Source organism: Panthera onca, chromosome C1, assembly GCF_046562875.1.
Source record: "Panthera onca isolate mPanOnc1 chromosome C1, mPanOnc1 haplotype 2, whole genome shotgun sequence".
Taxonomy (NCBI): Eukaryota; Metazoa; Chordata; class Mammalia; order Carnivora; family Felidae; genus Panthera; species Panthera onca.
Window position 1 is genome coordinate 54,720,519 of NC_138346.1, and position 19,769 is coordinate 54,740,287.

Below are 19,769 nucleotides of genomic sequence, written 5' to 3' on the forward strand. Positions count from 1 at the left end.
TTCTAATAATACAAATCATAGGATATTGATTTTATTTTTTATTTTTTAAATGTTTATTTATCTATCTATTTATTTATTTTTGAGAAAGAGAGCAAGAGGGAGAGAGAGAATCCCAAGCAGGCTCTGTGTTGTCAGACGCAAAACCTGACGTGGGACTTGATCTTATGACCTGTGAGATCATGATCTGAGCCGAAATCAAAAGCTGGATACTTAATTTACTGAGCCACCTAGGCACCCCCACATGATACTAAAAGAATGCTTCTCTTGGGGCACCTGGTTGGCTCAGTTGGTTGAGCATCCAACTTCAGCTCAGGTCATGATCTCATGGTTCATGACTTCAAGCCCTACAGTTGGGCTCACTGTTGTCAACACAGAGCCCTCTTTGGATCTTCTGTCCCCCTCTTTCCACCCCCCCCCCCACCGTGCCCCGTCTTGTGCTTTCTCAAAAATAAACACTTTTTTAAAAAATAAAAGAGTGCTTCTTTTTAATACATCTTGTTAGATTTTACAGATTTTGACGGGGAGGAGAGGTCATTAATTCATGTAGCTTGGCATTGAATGAAATGAGCTATTAAGAAGTTAGGTTATAACTAGTGGGTTAATTAATCACATGGTAGTAATTTTTCTTTTTATAAATACGTTTTGATATAATAAGAGTTATGAATCGAGCTTCATTGTTCTTTATTTTTATTTAGGCAGTAGAATGGCTAAGTGAACTTCTGGATGCCCTGCTTAAGACCCACATCAGATTGGGTGATGATGCTCAGGAAACAAAAGTTTTACTGGAAAAGCATAGAAAATTTGTTGATGTTGCACAGGTGCAGAACTGGTTATCTTCCTTTTCTACAAGCTCAGTGTTTGAATAGCTTTCTGCATGATTATAATGTAACATAACCCTCCAAGTCCAAGAAGGTTAGTCATGTTATTTCAGAAATATCACAGAACTAAGAAAAGTGTCAGCTGGTACATCAAAACTAGCCTGCATAAACTTGAGAGGGTTTATGTTCTCCTGAATACAGGTTCTGTATATGCTCCCTCTGATTTATATGTTATATGAATGCTGTTATATACTATGTCATTATATATACTGTGTTACATACTATGCCATTTTTAGGCAATCCAACTGCTCACTCACTAAAGTTAATAAGAAATATGTGTTAATATCAGTAAAGTAGAAGTCCCAGTTTTTTCGTCTCCTCAGTATTAGTATAACAATATAAACTGTGTGTGTGTGTGTGTGAGAGAGAGAGAGAGAGAGAGAGAGAGAGAGAGAGAGAGAGAAGTATCTTAATTTATTTTCCCTAATAATTGAGCTCTCAGTGAACAGTTGTGGTTTCCTGTGTGGGATATAAAGTGCCCTATAAAGTGTCCATTTTCACCCACTTGTTGGTTAGTGAATGAGCAGACATTCTTTTTGGCCAGTGGAATCAAGTAGACTGAGATGGGGAAAACAGAATAAGAGAATAAAACCTAACAAGGAAGAAACTTACTAAAAAGAATTGCTTTCCTATCTTTTATTATGCATGCAGTTAATTTATAGTAGTAAGTGCCAGTGGAGTCATTCCGCATTGATTTCTGGTAGTGTTACTCATTTGCAACCACAGTCCTCCTGTACACTTTTCCATCTCTCTTTTCAGAATTCTTTTATTGTAATTTCATGTATACTTTTTTTTTGTTTGTTTTTAGAGCACTTACGACTATGGAAGACAGTTGCTACAGGCTACAGTTGTGTTGTGCCAATCTCTGCGCTGCACGTCTCGATCATCTGGGGACACGCTTCCTCGACTGAACAGAGTATGGAAACAGTTTACGATAGCGTCTGAAGAGAGAGTACATAGGCTGGAGATGGCTATTGCCTTTCACTCAAATGCCGAAAAGGTTTGCTTTTTTAAAAAATGTAGTCTCAGTAGTATTTATTGCCTGTCTTTAAATATATTACTTTTAATATTATAATTATGTAGTTCGCTTGGTTTTTTTTCTTATTGCAACTCCTATTAATCCTATGTTTAAAGTTTGTTTAGATGTAATGTATTCTTAGAGAGTTCAGATGAAATCCTCTTAGTAATCCATACCAGTGCTGGCATACTGTGCTTGGAGAAATCCAAAACCATCCAGGAGTCCTCTCTCAACAGTGCTTCTCTTCTCTCCAGACCTGACGCCCAGAATGTGCTCTCTATATTTAGGGTGGCACAACTCCCATCTCTTTCGTTACGCAAGGAAAGGAAACTTTGCCTCTGCATCTACTACTAATTGTCATAACATTTTTAAAAGAGCACTTAGTAATTTTATAATGTTTACACTAGAGACTACCCAACTCAGAGTAAGGATAAAAATAAAACTTTTTTTCATGTGTTATATTTAAAGATTCATTCTGGAATTTATTATTTAATGAATTCATTAGTCCCAGAAACCAAAAATGAAATGTGTAGTGTTATTTGGGCAGATTTTCAGCAGAGCCCTTTTCGGAACTCTGCACAGAGAAAATTTATAGCACCCAACCAACCCTTACATTTCTACTCTGAGGAGGAGCTTCGTTATGTAGTTAACTTTGTTGTGATCTCGCACATTGAAAGTTTATGTGTGGGGGATGTTCAATATAATGAAATATGAGAAACCTAAATGTAAGTGTGATAGCCTAGTCTATAGAATAGAAGAATTATTATTATTATTATTATTATTATTATTATTATCAGGAATTAGATAGTTTCTGTCTTGTTATGCAGTACATCTGTTGGGAAGTGTTCATAGTTAACTCTTCCTGAGTTGGTCACTGAACTCCACAGGTCAGTATTTTGGTTTAAAATAGGCCTAATGATGATAAATGTGAAAGTATACATAAAATGGCTTAATTTGTTTATCTACTGATTGTTTTAATGAAAAGTTTTTATTGAAGTATATTAACATAGAAAAATATACAGATCATAAATGTTCAGTGAATTTGTTGAATTCAGTCTGTTCGATGAATTTTCATGAAGTGAACATGACTGTGTGATCAGCTCAGTATTCAAACAACAGAACATTACCAGTACCCCAGAAGCTCTCCCACTCTCTTTTAGTCACATTGCTCCTTCTGTCCCTCCCTCCTATCTAAGAGGCCCAATTCCTAACACTACTGATAGCTTTTTAAAAATTTAATTAATTAATTAATTAATTGCAATTCAAGTTAGTTAACATACAGTGTAGTATTGGTTTCAGGAGTAGAACCCAGTGATTCATCTCTTACGTATAAAACCCAGTGCTTATCCCAACAAGTGACCTCCTTAATACCCATTGCCCATTTAGCCCTTCCCCCCACCCTCAATTTGGGAAAGAGGGAGTGGAGAGCAGGTAAGACAAGTCTTCCAGGAAAGGCCTCTCTGAGGAGATCACATTTAATCAGAGACCTTGAAATGATACGAAGGGGTAATTCAGGCAAAAGGAAGCTCATCAACCCTTAGTTTTTTCTGTATTTATGAGTCTTTTATGGTTTGCTTTTCTCTCTGTTTTTATCTTGTTTTTCCTTCCCTTCCCCTATATTCATCTGTGTGTTTCTTAAGTTCTACATATGATACTGTTTTTAAAATGTATCTGTGAGGCCACTCTGGAATACAGTATGAAGGTTCTTCAAAAAGTTAAAAAATAGAACTACCCCTATGATCCAGCAATTGTACAACTAGCTATTTACCCGGAGAATTTAAAAACACTTATCCAAAGGGATACATACACCCTGATATTTATAGCAGCGTTATCTACAATAGCCAAACTATGGAAGTAGTCCAAGCGTCCATCCATAGATGAATGGATAAAGAAGGCATGGCATATCTACACAATGGAATATTACTCAGCCATAAAAAAGAATGAAATCTTGCCATTTGTAACCACATGGATGGAGTTAGAGAGTTTAATGCTAAGCGAAATAAGAGAAAGACAGATACCATATGATTTCATTCATATGTGGAATTTAGGAAACAAAATAATGAGGAAAGGGGGAAAAAAGGAGAGAGAGGCAAACCAAGAAACAGACTCTTAACTATAGAGAACAAACTGAAGGTTACTGGAAAGGAGGTAGGTAGGGGATTAGTTAAACAGATGATGGGGATTAAGGAATGCACTTGTGATGAGCACAGGGTATTATATGGAAGGGTTGAATCACTATATTGTACACCTGAAACTAATATTACACTGTATGTTAACTAACTGGAATTTAAAGAAACACTTTAAAAAATAAACTGTTTCTGCAAGGACATTTTAAGGTCTAGACTTCTCTTAAGAGGTCCTATAAGAATGTAAATTGTTGAGAGTTTTTTGCATAGAAAATTACTGTTCTTTTCCTTCTGCTGTTACCTGGCCTTTTTTTCTTATCATGCCTATAATAAGCTCAATTATAGGTTATTTACTGTTCAAACCTTTGTAAAGCTTTTTGTTATCAGATGGTATTTTCTTCTTGACTGTGTTTTATTTTATACCAATATGCATAAATATAACTCTAAGTAACATATAGTATAATGACTGAGAAGATACTTAAATTGAATCTAGAACTTCTTATAAGGCTCTTTATGAGTAATGCTGAAATGAACAGATTGGATTAAGTAAAATACAATGCAAAAAAAGTTGCAAAAATAAATACTTCTCATTTCCCCCATTTTTTATGTTTATTTTTTTATAATCTAGTGTGCATCTACAGCACATCTCAATTTGGACTAGCTGCTTTTCAAGTGTCACAAGACACATGTGGCTGGTTGCTACTATGTTGATCAGTGTGGGTCAGTACCTTTAGACTTAGCTATTATAAATTACAGCATTTTCTTTCTTCCTTTCTTCCTTCCTCTCTTCCCCTTTCCTCACCTTTCTAAATTTAAATGGTAATAGTTAAGGAAAAAGTAATATTTTATCAAGGACTATAGAACTTCCTATATGTGAATTATAGTTTTAGCAGTTTACATCAGGTAAGTCAGCAGGTCAATTTTTAAAATAACTGTAGTGTCTGTCTAGGTCATCCCATCGGTTCTGTGTTTGTATACTTGAGTATATGTGGTTTTGCATTTATATTTTGTTTCATTTTTGTAAAGTTTTTTTTTTTTTTTTAAGTTTATTTATTTATTTTGAGAAGAGGGCAAGGGAGGGACAGAGAATGGGAGAGAGAATCCCAAGCAGGCCCTGTGCTGTTAGTGCAGAGCCTGACACAGGGCTCAATATCATGAACTGTGAGATCATGACCTGAGCCAAAATTAAGAGTCGGATGCTTAACCAATTGAGCCACCCAGGCTCCTCTCTTTCGTTTTTTAAGTCTGTAAGCTGTTTGAGATCAAAATCTATATCTCAGTCCCATCCCAAGCTGCTAAATAAACATTTAGTACAATAAATACTTAATGAATGAAGGAATACTTTGTAAGTGCAGTTTGAACTTACTTTCCAAATAGTAGTTTAGTATTATTTTTTCTTGGAAATCACTGTAGACCTTTTGTATTCTCATTATATATTATTAGTAAGGATTATGTATTTCATTTTGTTAGGATTTTTTGAGCCAGTTTCACCAGTAATCAATCTTGTATAAGGGTGTGTACATGAAGATGCTAAGAACAAAACAAAAATACCTTCAATCTACTGAATTTACATGAGCTTCATTGCCTTTCTATATTTCTTGATTGATGACACCATTTTATTTGTTGCAGATTTTGCAAGACTGTCCAGAAGAGCCCGAAGCTATTAATGATGAGGAGCAGTTTGATGAAATTGAAGCGGTTGGGAAATCCCTTTTGGATAGATTAACTGTTCCTGTAGTTTATCCTGATGGGTATGGTACATGTTCTTATAATCTTGTCTTTTTATTGGTGAGGTCTTAAAGTGAAATCATCAAGAGAGGAAAATCTGTTTCTTAAAAAGCCAAGTAAATTAGCTTTGGTTCACATCTTCAGTTCCTACAATAAATTAGTTTGTAATGAAAAGAAATGCAAACTCAACTGTTAGCAAAAGTGGGTTTGGTACTTGCTGCTATCAAATGTGCTTCTTGACAGCTTGTTGTAGAAGAAAGATCATTGATGAGGTTGATACTCCTGGGTTCTAGCCTTGGCTGTGATGATAGGGAGTAGGGTGACTTTGGGCTTCATCCAGGGAAGGAAAGGGGAGTGGAGGGGTGTAATGTATAGTGAGCTTATAATTTATCAAACACTAAGTTAAGCACTTCATTTCACTATTTTTGACCAAACGGTGCTAGACCAGTGTGATTATTCCTGATTTACAGATGTAGAAACTGAAGCTCAGAAAGATTAAGTGAGGTGCTCAGGATTTCACAGCTTATAAGTGGAATTGGAATACACTGTCAAGTCTTTGTGGCTCCAAACCCATTCTCTTTCCAATATGCTGTATGGATTCGTAATTTCTTCACTTGTAAAATGATGGGGTCCTGATTCCCACATTCCTTTTACATTTCAAAAGATGATAGTAAAAGGAAGAAGTAATCTCATGCAAATAAATGGGCCAGTAAATGAATCTGAAGGAGCTTCATCCCTGAGGATCTTAGACCTCAGTGAAAATAGTTTAGAAGTAATCCAGAGGATATTTAATTCAAATGACGGAGAAGCCAAGTCACTGGATACATCTATCTTACATTGTAGAATAGCATACTGGATAGGATTGTGGCCTCTGGACTCAGATTTCTTAGGTTTAAATCTCAACTCTACCACTTAGTAGCTGTAACACCTTGGGCAAGCCACTCAACCTTTCTGTGCCTCAATCCTGTCATCTAAAAAGTAAGGATATAAAATAGGGATATATTATTCATACCTCCTCAGGTTACAGGGGCAGGGGAATTATGTGAGCTGAATGTATATAAATTACTTGAATCTGATACATAGTAAGTGCCACTACTGTGTCAGGAGCTTCATGTGATTATTTGGAATTGGGAAGATACGATTTTATTCCCTTGAAAGAGTATAATTCATTATCTACATTTATATAATCTTTGGTCATAGCCAAACTTGAACCATCAGAAATAACCTAAATACATGTTACATATCTGCAGTGAATGAAAGAATAAAATCTGAAAGTTTGTAAATTCAGCTTATAACAGTATTGAAGGGGAGCCTTCTGGTTGTTCCAGGAAAGCCCCACTCCCGTTTCCACATTTCACAGCCAGGTGTTACAGCATCTCCTCTTCTCAGGTCAGCCTAGGAGCATCTATAACTGGCATTTTTGCTTGGGCTTCTCCTCCTTCCACAAATAGTCATATGGCATTTCCTTGTTTTTAAGATTGAAGAATAAGTACTGTGTGTTCAGATTTTACAACCACCTTTAATATGTGGATTTACTATTCTGTTCCATTTGTAGGATAACTTTTTGATGCTATACAAAGTTTGTTTGATAAGCTTATTCAGATTTCTCTTTTGTTACATTGTCCTGGAAAAATAAATTAGATGATCTCTCTGAATTCACTGCTTGAAGACTCAGGTTCAAATCCTGGTTTCCCCACTGTGTGATCCTAGTTAAGTCATTTAATTTCTAGGCCTTAGTTTTCTGATCTTAAAAAATGCAGATCGTAACCAGATACTTTCTAAGAACTCTTCTAGCTCCAAAAGATTCTAGTGGCTCCGAATACATTATCTTTTCAAGTAGGATAACATTAAATGATTTTATCTATTAAAGTCCCAAGGGATGCCTTAACATGAAATGGATATTTTATTTGCCAGCTATATTAGCTATACAGTTGGTGTACATAACCCTTATCATTGAAGGACACATACAGGTTTTATATTTGTGTATGCTTATGCACCTTAAGCTGAAAAGTAAATATCTCCAATGTTTGTTTCTTTTATGGTTTCATTGTTGGGTTGCATTGTTCAGTTTATTGAGATTGTCATAAGTAAACATTTAATACAATTAATCTATTTCTTTCAGCATATCTTCAGATATTTTATGCCATTTATAAAAATGTTTCTCTGCAGGGCACCTGGGTGGCTCAGTTGGTTAAGCATTCTACTCTTGATTTCGGCTCAAGTCATGATCTCATGGTTCATGAGATCGAGCCCTGCATTGGCCTTTGCATTAAATATGAAGCCTGCTTGGGATTATCTGTCTCCCTCTCTCTCTCCTCCTCCCTCACTCATGCTGTCTCTCTCTCTCAAAATCTTTTTTTTTAAAGAATAAAAAATTAAAAAAAAAAAGTTTGTCCTACCAAATTACTACTCAAAGATAAACAGTATGGTTTACAAATGAACTAATGCCTTATCACATAGATAATTTTTATGGTAATCTTTGCTTCCTTTTGAATTTGCTATGGTCAGTGGATTTATATTAACCTGATTGGGGTTTTTCTGTTTCTTTTGATTTTTAGAACTGAACAATATTTTGGGAGTCCAAGTGACATGGCTTCCACCGCAGAACACATCAGAGACAGGATGAAACTGGTTAGTCTCAAAAGGCAGCAGCTGAGACATCCTGAAATGATGACCACAGAGAGCTAATAGCTACCAGCTTCCCACAAATCTGCAGTTCATAATCCCGCATGTCGTTGGCATACTACAGCATTAGCTGCAATACATTAAGATACATTTCACAGTCAGAATAAGCCTCATTTCTCTCCATTTTACATTTCTCTCTACATGTTAACACTTTGCAACTACCAAGGCATAATTATTTAACATGCTTTGAGACCATAGACTCCAAGTATCTTAAAAGAAGGAACTGTAAACATTGCACTGAAAACTTGCTTTAAAGCTTTACCTGACCTGTCAATTTGTAGATGAACAACTGATAATAAGCTTTGAATGGTGCTAATAAGAGTTTAGGAATTCTCTCTATAAAAATGGTTGACCTTTCTCCCCAGGTGATGTAGTAAATTTAGATAATAGTTAAATTGTTACTAGTAGACAGTGGTGTACTCAAAAATTTTACTTTGTAATTCTTCAAAAGTGATTATTTTTATTGTGTCAGTATGAAGAAAATCTTCAGATCTTTGATATATCATATTCATTAAAAGACAGTTTCCTATTTGTATTGATAATGTATTAAAAGTTGTTTGTGCTTAATAAAAAGCTTCTTTTAAACATCTTATTTAATTTGGTGGTTATATCCTGTTTCCAGACATGAGTGCCTTATTTAAAAGGGCATTCTTAGGATTGTGAGGCTGGCATAGTATTTGTTTTTTTCATGTTTGTTGCATGTATTTTAGCCAGGAAATTCATATGTAAGCATGTGTATATAATAAGCATGTTTAATTTTGAGAAATAATAAGTTTAGATCTTAAAGAACTTAAAAATAATGGAATACTATTTCTGATTGTTCTCTTCTTCAATTTGAAAAATGTTATCCAAATTATTTCCTACCTTGAAGATACTTTATCTTTGGGGAGGAGGTATGGGGAAGAAGGCATACATAATTACTTAAGTGTAATCCTTTATATCAGAGGAATCTTACTGGAGCTAAAATAGCATTTGTCAATAAAATTTAATTTCTCATACTAGAAGCAAAATTCTGAAGTAGTCTAGTAACAAAAATTGTACAACTCTTTTAGAAATAAAATTTATAAAATGTTAGTGCTTTTAAGTTTATATTAAGTTTAAATGGTAAAATATGTATTTAATTTTTGTGTTAATTTTTATTTCAGAAAATGTTTCTGAAAAAGATTAAAAATACTTTTTTAGTCTGTGATCAATACAAAATTATGCAAAGAATTGTATGCTGGTTTCTTTTCATGTCTTCAGTGATGTTCATGTATCTTGCAATGCAAAAAAATCCCTCTGCACCTACCGATTTCTCCAGCCTTCTTCACTGCCAGACTTCTCGGAGAAATCCATATCCATTCTCCCTGCATCCTCACCATTCACTGCTCAGCACCTTGCAGCCTGGTGTAACATAGCACTTCAGTGAAACTCTTCTCAGTGTGCTCTCAGTTACTGAATTGAATAATTTTTTGGCCCTCTGTCTGCGTTCCTTGTCCTCTGTCTCTGCAACATTTACACCATTTAGCAGCCTTTCCTAGACAGTGTCTCCACCCTCGAAGATGTTATCCTCTGCCATAACCGTGAGTACAGTCACACAGCTCTTAACTTAAAGTGTATCTACTCAAATGTGCTCTCAGATTCTGTCTTCGGAATGCTTCTGGAGGTATCTCATCCTTAGGGTTTCTGTTTTATCCCAGTGTTCTCTGTTACGTATCTGGTCCAAAATTCTAGACCCATACTTTCAACTACCCACTTGACATTTCCTAGATGAAGTATCATATTTTTCACCTTTCTTCTCTGTGAGCAGTTTTGGTTAAAGGTGCAGCCTTTTTTTATAGTCAAACATGCCAGAAAATCTGGGAGAAACTTCTGCCCCCTTTTTTCTTATGCTGCCACTGCTTCTGAAAACATCCAGGAAATTCTTTCTATATTTGATAATCCTCTCAAGTCTTTTAGGACTTAACTTCTGAGTATGGACTTTTGTGATTCTTCATTTCAGTCTTCATAATGGTGCTCACCACATGCTACAATTGTTTATTGATGTCTGTGCCTGCTACATTATAATCTCTTTTGAGGGAAGGACTCTTGTGGGACTCTCCTGTTCCTAGCCTTTTCCTCATATGTAATAGTTGCTTTACTTCTTTTGTATGTGAATGGTCTGTTGTAGGCATTAGTAATAGTCCCCCTTATATGATAGTCTAAAGTGTGTTTTAAATATATTTCTTAAAGTTATGACTGACTTATGAATGAATCTACTCATAAGGAAGTGATTTGGTGTTTCAGATACTTATATATTAGGTAATTTAGATACTTAGTTACACTCAATATCTATTCTACTGAACTTCATAGTGATTAGAGTGCTTTTATTAAGACTTTGCTAGAAAAGAACTACACTGTAAGTAAAGGGGCTCTTAGTTTTATCATCAACTCGACTACTAATTGTCCAGTGAGTTAGTTGTTAATATGCCTTAAGCTATTTGCCTACAGCAAGAGTAAGGTAGCATCTGGAAATGTTATTTGTAACTTGACTATTTCAGATGAAATGGAATATGCTTTTGACATGATATTGTTCTTCATTTGTAAATTTGCTGCTACTTTCTATATGTATATCTGTACATACACGTACAGTTATGATTGAAAACCCAACAATGCCCTAACGTGATTTTGTTTCGTAGCATCATAGGGTACTTAGAGTACACATGAAGGAAGTGACTGCAGTCTGTTTGAAATCATGAGTTCTTTGTACATCATAAATTGACGTTGGTCCACAACTGGAGGAAGAACCATCATTTCTACATGCCATCTATTGGTATATGCCACAACTTTCCACATCACTTTAGCTCATCTCAGGGAATTCTTGGAGTGTTCATTGGGCTAGTTTTGTTTTGTTTTTTGTTTTGGTTTGGGGGATTTTTTTTCCTCTTGCCTTCTTATTGTATATTTGCTCCTCTCTTAGCTCAATATATAAGTTTTGACAGCTGTCTGACCCAGCAGATGCACGTCACACGTGTCACACGTCTGACCCAGCAGATGCAAAGATGGTACCTTGATTTCAGGAAAAAATTGACTTCATTCCCAGTTCCCATTGTTGGCAACACATTGCTGATGGTGATGAGACGGCTCACCCTGCCAGCCAGGATGATGATGGCAGGTCTAGGCTTCATCACTGGGTACAGGATTGGATACTACTCTCACTTTATAGGCATTTAAATTAGCCAGGTTGCTGAGTGTTACCTAGTGTTGTGTATTGTTTCATTACCCCATCAGTTGAAATATGGAGTGTGCTGTTTAGTTTATTGTTGCTGGCAGAATCTAAGGTGAACATGACAATTACTTTTCTGATAGTGCTGCACAAACCATACTCTCTGATCTAAACCTATTGTAACCTGTGATGTGATTGTGACAGTATATGAACGTATTTCATGGTATAGTCAGAGGAAGAACTCAGAATCCTCTACTACGTTGCACGTTCCCTGCCAGAGAGGTTGGAGATTGCTGTGTACTTTTCCCATAGTAAAACCCTGTGGTTACTAGGAACTGCACATGCTCTGGTTGCTAAGTTCTCCACATCCTAAACTATTGAAAATGATATGGGGAACTATCATCAGTAAATATCAGTGACAAGAGTTAACGTGATTGAGATAACTTTGGTTAAATCCCCAAAAGAGAAATCCTCTAGAATTAAGAAGATGGGCTGAAACATACCTGCCGAGTTAACCTAATTAGAAAACTTTCCAAGGTTAACTCTCAGTTCTGAAAATAGAAAGCTTCAATTGAAGAAAATGGAAAATACACTCCTGGTATGGAGGGCAGCAGATACCTTGATGAGGCAAAGTTAAGTACTGATTTAACATCTGATATTATGTGCCTTCATTGTGTGCTATAGAAACATCTGCGTTTAGCCAAGAAGCATAAATAGTGGCAAGAATAGTAAAGATCATAAAAAAGCTAAAGTAAGAGCTGTACTGAATATAATGGAAAGAGTGGAGTTTGAATATCTGATTTCAGAATCTGGCTTTGCCATTTACTGACCTTTGTAAAAATTACTCAACTTTTCTGTGTCTATAAATACAATCATACTAGAAAAATGTGTTGAAAATTATGATGTTATCCAAAGTGGAAGGAATTATTACTATAATTATATTTTCAGAATGGAAAATAGAGCATTCTTTAATCTTGCTCTTTTCTCAGATGACGAGCATGGGGTTGTGGGAGGCATGGCACATTGTTTATGCTCACCTCCCTGAGCTCCATTTCCCCTCCATTCAGAATTACATACTGGAAATACTAAGGGTGGAGTTGGTGAGCTCATCAGTAAATAACAGGACTCCTGGATCTGACAGATTAACTCTTTTATGGCAGGATGGTAGACCAGCGAGATGGAAGACAAGTGAGGAGTATCATCTACTTTGAGGTTGACAGGACATGACAGAGTGCCATTAATAAATAAGTAAAAGTAAGTAAAAGTCATACTCAGAGTGGATCTCAGAGAGTTAGCATCTGCCTGTAGAAACAACAAAAGCACAAATCTGTTAAAGTATCCTAAAAAAGAGGTAAAAAGCATGACTTGAGACCACCATTAGTTCCGCTGTAGCTAGAGAAGAGCAGTCTTGATAAACTTGGGCAGTGATAATAACAAAGACTGGTCCTGTAATAGAGACTGCTAGAACTAAGGATGCTCTGTGAAATAGCATAAATATAGAGCAGTGTGTTTTAAGACTGAAAAACGTTGACAGAGATGATGCTAAATGACCCGATTGCAATATTTTAGAGCAAACTTGAAAACTTGGCAACACTAGTCCGTGTGCTTCAAGAAAAAGTAGAGCCTGTACTAGAACATGAAGTACTTAGAGATCAAAGGAAAGTCAGAACTGTGACTAAATATTTTGAAAGCAGTGAGTAAATTTTTAAAAGAATCAAGATTATTTTTGTTAACTCTTATGAGGGTGTTTGTGTGTGTGTGTGTCTGTCTATACAATTATATAGAAATTCTTAGCAAATAACTAAAGATAGTTACCAGCCACTAGATAATAAGTGCAGTGTTGTTACAGATTTTAAGTTAGGCATGTGGAAAACTACTTCTGACAAAAGGCTATTGGAGTCTGAGGCCAGTCTTAGTGAATCTGAAGGAGTCACCTTAGAAGTATTTACAAGTTACATGCCATCACTTTAGGGCACCCCCCAAATAAGTCCTTCTTTGGAGAGACAGGATAATCAGATGTCCTTCCACTCAGAGCATAGGGGCCTGTGTGGTATGATCAAACCTCACATAGTGTTTTGGGTCAGCACATCTTTTCTGTTATAGTTTGCCCTAGTTCTTTTTTAGTTTAGAAGTCAGGTAAAAGTTTCTGTGCTTGATATTTCTCAAGAATGTTTCTTCTATCTTAGCTCTTACATTAGTCTACATCGCCAACAAATTTGCTCAGAATATATGGTCGATAATATGTATTCTATTTTTAAAAGGTGTGAGGGGATCAAAATGTCACTGACAGTTTTGAGCCAGTGTAGATCTGAGCTGATTCCTCACCTCACACTCAGGAATATCTTTTCACAGGCTCTTAAGTTTCTAAATTGACACTGGTCGGAAGAATCTGAGGATTATCTTGCTATGAGATCAATAATGAAATTTTCAGTGGCATTGTTTGGTAAGTGTTGCACCCTCAAAGTCTCCAACATTTTATAAAACTTTTCAAACATACAAAATTAAAATTTTACAATGTATTCATCACCCAGGTGATAGTTAGCATTAGCTATGCTTGTGTTATACCTATCCACCCATCAGTTCATCAATCCAAATTATTTTTTATGCATTTTAAGTTGCAGACAGATTTACATTTCCTACTAATAACTTCAGCATACATATCAACTGGAGCTCAATAATATGCTTACCACATTTTTTATGTAGAATTAGCATAGAATGAAATGCATAAATCTTAAGTGTGCATCACTGAGTTGTGGAAGATGTATACAGTGCTATCAAAATGTAAAGCGTTCTCAGAAAATTCCCATTTTGCCTTTTCTAGTCAATCCTTGACCCCACACCCTCCCAAAGGCAACTACTGTTCTTTTGTCTACCACAAATCAAAATTTGTGTGTTCTAGATCTTTATGTAAATAGAGCCACACAGCATGTAATCTTTCTAGAAGCCTCTTCACTTACTATGTTTTGGAGGTTTATCCATGTTAGGTGTATTAGTAGTTCATTCCTTTTTATTGCTGAGTATTCTTCCATTGTATGACTATATTGCAGTATATCCATTTTCCTATTTAGGAATACCTGGGCTGTTTCCAGCATTAGTAACTATAAACAAAGCTGCTATGATTATTCATAGGTCTTATGTGAATGTAGGCTTTCATTTCTCTTGGATGAATACCTAGGGTTAGAATTTCTGTGTCATAGGGTAGTTTTAAAAGAAACTGCTATACCTTTTTCAATGTGGTTATAGGGTGGCCTGGATTTTCACTCTATTTTGGATGTGTAGAAAGGTGTAAACTATTTTTATGATCCATGTTTGAAATATTAGAAGTGGGTTTGTGATAGAAATGGCATTGTTAACATGGTTGGCAGTTGGTGTTTTTTGAGAGAAGAAATACCTGTCTTCCCCAAGTAGCTCCCCAACAGGTATATATGCCTGAAATTTTAGCATTAGTTTCACTTCTTGAAAGATTCAAGCACTTCCCAAGTATGGTGATACATTAGCTAGAAGAAACAGCACTGGTTTGTTTATGTTACTAACTTTGCCACCTGTTTTCAATAAGTGAAATAAGACCGATTAAACAAAAGATTATTTCTGTTCAATTGGGGTAGAAGGGGTAGTCAAAAACATATGCTACTAGTCTGTCTTGGGTACAGCAATGTGAGACAGAACCATCTGGATGGGATAGCCCCCCCAATTGGTCAAGAAACCATTTGAAAACAGGGTGGGAAGAATTCTACCTCACTGTTGTGATAGGGGATAGCTATGTTTTTCGCAGGACATTTTAGCCTTTACAAATCGTATTTTCTGTGTTTTTTGTTTGTTTAGTACCACCCAGCTGTAATTATTTCACACCCTAGTGACTTTGTTATTCACTGTTCTTTTACCCTTCCTCCCTGTTAAATTACATAGAGCAGTCACCTGTATAAACCTGTAAAATTATAATCATATGTATGTTTCTAATGCCTGTGTTCAAAGATATTTATGTATGGTTCATCCAGTCTTTCCTACTCAATTTTTAAGGGCTGGGATATTTGGCCTCTACTGTAAACCCCTATAATGTTCCACACATTGTAAATGCAATAAAAATGTTAAAAACTATTATTAATGGCAGTATATTTTGATATGTAGTTCTTTGATACGTTATCACTTTGGACAATAAGTTTGGTTTCTGTTAATAAAGATTGTTCATAAAATCTAGGGAGAATTAAGTCCTACTGGTCTGTGTAACAATCTGATGAATTCTGCATCTTTGAATCTATTTGAATTGTATTCTGTAAATTTTTTCTAACAGTATTTTCTAAAATATTTGATTAAAACAAAATGTAACTTCTTTATTCTGAAATAATGTGGAGTCGTAGAAGACAGAGGCTAAATACCCTTTCCCTTGGTGCTTCTCATCCTCTGTCCAACAGTCCCCCTATCCCGTCTTCCCATAGGTTTGGCACAGAAATTCAGGGCTTCCTTTAAATCCTACATTGTCTGAAATTGTTAGGTTCTAACCACAACAGGTAGTGGTTAAATTTCCTTTGATCTTACCAAGAAGTCCATTTTTACAATTTAAAAGGTGAATATGTATTCAAGGCTGGGGAAAGCATTTTAGAACAAAGTTAGCTATATTTAAAATAACAAAATTAATCATATTATGCTATAAATAATAGCAGCTCCAGAATGGCTACCAGGAATTTAGAATTGGCAAAATTTGGAAATAGGCAAACCTTAGACCTTGTCCACTGAAGTTAAGTACATTTGGGTGACAGTTAACATATAAGCAAATATATATATAAAAAGAATGAGCACCTGGATGGCTCAGTTGGTTGAGTGTCCAACTTCATTTTGCCTTAGGTCATGATCCTAGGGCTGTGGGATCAAGGCCCGCATCAGACTCCACGTTGAGTGTGGAGCCTGCTTAAGATTCTTTCACTCCCTCTGCCCCTATCTCCTGCTCATGCTCGCTGTCTCTAAACAAAAAGAATGTATCTTTATTTTTAATAGATATTTTCATTTTACTACAGTATTCACCACCATCTTTAGATTTCACATTAGACACTTAATGTATTCACAAACCTGATCCACCTTCTGTGTAAAATCTCCAAAATATTCAGATAATCATAACTCTTACGTGAAAGTCAAAATGAGCACAAGAACTACCCAGTTTTTGCCAGGTCTGGAAGGAAGAGGATTACAGTGACAGAAGTCAAAGTAACAAAAAATAGATAGAAAAACTGGAAAAGTGAATAATAAGCATAAAAGCTTATTTGTGACCATGATTAAATAAAATGTAATTATTAACAAACCATATTCCCTTTTTAAATAGCCTTGTACTATACCAGACCCTAACTTAGCTACCTTTGGAAGCTTACCTTCCAGTTTAGTTACTTTGATAATTTAATATTAAGGGTCTAGTCTTAAAAATATTTAGTTATAAGAGTTTATAAGAATAAACAATTGGGGGGGGGGGTCCATGGGTGTCTCAGTCGGTTAAGCATCTGACTGGTGATTTCAACTCAGGTCATGATCTCAGGTTGTGAGATTAGCCCCATGTCAGGCTCTGTGCTGACAGCATGGAACCTGCTTGGAATTCTCTCTCTTTCCCTCTCTACCCCTCCCCCTCAAAATATTTAAAAAAACAAAAAAAAAAACAACCCAAATATTTAAATAAATTTATCCCACAAGAATATTCTACCATTGAAAATTTTATGAAAGTTTACTAATTGAAATTGGTAGAAGTCTATTTGAAAGATATTCATGATACATTACTGAGTGAAAAAAGGCAGGTTCCAAAACTATGGGAATATTATCCTTTTTTAAAAATAAAAATAGATGCTTGCAGAACTTCATTAAGTTACATTTGAGATGTGGAATTAAACCGTTGTAGTTTTGTTTATTTTCTAATTTTTCAAAAATGGGTGTTTTAAAAGTACTTCTGAATATAAAATGGCTGCCAAGTATATTCTTATATCCTGAAATATCTGTTGCAACAAGAATTCGGAGCCTGCTTTGGATTCAGTGACTTCCTCTCTCCCTGCCCCTCCCATGCTCACTCTCTGTCTCTCCAAAAATAAACATTAAAAAAATAATAAAACTGACATCTGCAGGAGAGGTTAAGATGGCGGAGGAGTTGAGAGACCCTAGTCTTGCCTCATCCCTTGAACACAGCTAGATAAATAAATATCAAATCACTTTGAACACCCAAGAAATCGATTTGAGGACTGGGAGAGCAAAACTGCATGACTAGAGGCAGAAAAAACCCTCCACATCATGGAAGGTAGGGCCTGCAGAGAGTTGACGTGGGGGAGAGAAGAGCTGCAGTGCCGCAAAGAAGAGGAAGCCCTGATCATGGAGAGAGGAGCGAGAGAGAGAGAAAGCATACACAGGAATTGCACAAGAAAAAGTCTTCCCCAAAACCACTGACCGGGAAAGGGAGAGGGGCTGAATACTGCAAGTTTTTATAAACAGCAGAGTGCAGAGTCTGACGTTTTGGAAGTCTGTGCCATCGCTGGGATTGTGCCTGGTGGGCTTGGTGGTGCTCTGGTGGGGAAGGAGGGTGGAGACCCAGGAGCTGATAGTGTGGGCTGAGGATCTCCTGGGTTACACAGAACCAGTTCCCCTGCTTGGAGTGCTTTTGGGAGTGGCAGCACAGCCTCTGGGGACAAAGGAACCTGCAGCATGCTGCCCTGTGTCCTAGCATAGGAACAAAGACACCAGCTGAGGGCAGCAAACCTTGGTGCTGGTTTTTAGCTGCACTTCACTGTGAACTCTGAAGCACCGCACAGTCACACAACTGATTTCTGGGACAAGCCAGCACCAGCCATAGTGCAGCAAGAACCCCAGAGGATCAGCATGGTCCACACTGTGCAGACTTCTAAAATTTGGAGTTTTGAAACCCAGCCACCCGCCTGAGGTAAAACACTGGAGTGCTTTACCACCGGACAGGCAGATAGCTCAAATGCAGGCAGGGTGAAGGCAGGGATCTGGAAGAAGCTGAAGACCCAGAGAGGTGATTATTTGCTCTTCTGTGAGGACTTCCTGAAGAGTGGTGGGCACAAGATCCCCACTCCATGGATAAGAGATCAGAGTGATAACATTTCCCCTCCATCCATCAGCACTGACCAACTTCAGGGAGCAAAACAGCGACACCAGTGAAGGTTGGACACCTTTAACACCAAACGCCGCCCCCATGTACCCTGCAGGTGCATCTCCACCAGGGCAAGTCCGCCTGAGAAGACCCCTCCCCAGTAAGACCAGACAAACCGCTCACACACACTAAGTCTAATCATAGAGTGCTTCAGATTTTGGCTGTAGGGGTACTAGGATCTAGCTTCCATTTTTTTTAATTAAAAATGTTATATTTAATTTTTATTTATTTTGGATCTAGCTTATTAAGTGAACCAAACCACACCTAGGATCTAGCTTTTTTTTTTTTTTTTTTTTGCAGGGTGGGGACCTCTTAATATAGCCATTAATCTCAGGAGCAGGAATGCAACAGGCTTTTCTAACAATCATACACACATACAAAGTGACCCAGTCAAGGGGCACCTAGGTGACTTGGTCAGTTAAGCATTTGACTTTGGCTTAGGTCATGATCTCATGGTTTGTGATTTTGAGCCTCATGTCAGGCTGTGTGCAGACGGCTCAGAACCTGGAGCCTGCTTCGGAACGTGTGTGTGTGTGTGTTTCTCTTTCTGCACCCCTCCCCTGCTTGTGTGCTTGCTCTCTCTCAAAAATGAGTAAACATTAAAAAAAATTTTACATGTGACCCAGACAAAATGACAAGACAGAGGAATTCACCCCAAAAAAACAGGAAGAAGTCACATCCAGGGATTTAATCAATACAGATAAAAGTAAGATGTCTGAACCAGAAAATAAGACAGTAATCATAAGGTTACTAGCTGGGCTTGAAAAAAACATTGAAGACACTAGAGAATCCCTTAGTACAGGGGTAAAAGGACTAAAAACTGGTGAGGCCAAAATTTTAAAAAGCTATAATGGAGATGCAAAATTGAATGGATGCAATGGCATTGAGGGTAGATGAATCAGAGGATCGAATCAGTGATATAGAAGATAAAATTATGGAAAATAAGCTGAAAAAAAAAAGAGGGACAGAAACGTATTGGATCATTAATGTAGACTTAAAGAACTGAGTGACGCCACAA

At 36.7% G+C, this 19,769-nt stretch overlaps 1 protein-coding gene and 1 long non-coding RNA gene across 5 annotated transcripts in view; both read left to right on the forward strand.

The window, feature by feature from the left end:
* Positions 1-11,393, forward strand: part of SESTD1 (SEC14 and spectrin domain containing 1) — a 147,354-nt gene extending 135,961 nt beyond the window's left edge. For all 4 annotated transcript variants that reach the window (XM_060621978.2, XM_060621977.2, XM_060621979.2 and 1 more), the window contains 4 exons: positions 696-818; positions 1,687-1,878; positions 5,652-5,773; positions 8,309-11,393. In XM_060621978.2, coding sequence (XP_060477961.1) covers positions 696-818; positions 1,687-1,878; positions 5,652-5,773; positions 8,309-8,438 — 567 coding nt within the window. In that variant the 3' untranslated portion in view covers positions 8,439-11,393. The remainder of the gene's footprint in view (positions 1-695; positions 819-1,686; positions 1,879-5,651; positions 5,774-8,308) is intronic.
* Positions 11,394-11,433: 40 nt separating this feature from the next.
* Positions 11,434-15,714, forward strand: LOC144617147 (uncharacterized). The gene is made up of 2 exons (XR_013557246.1): positions 11,434-11,587; positions 12,780-15,714. It is a non-coding gene; the product is annotated as an uncharacterized LOC144617147 (long non-coding RNA).
* Positions 15,715-19,769: the final 4,055 nt, after the last annotated feature.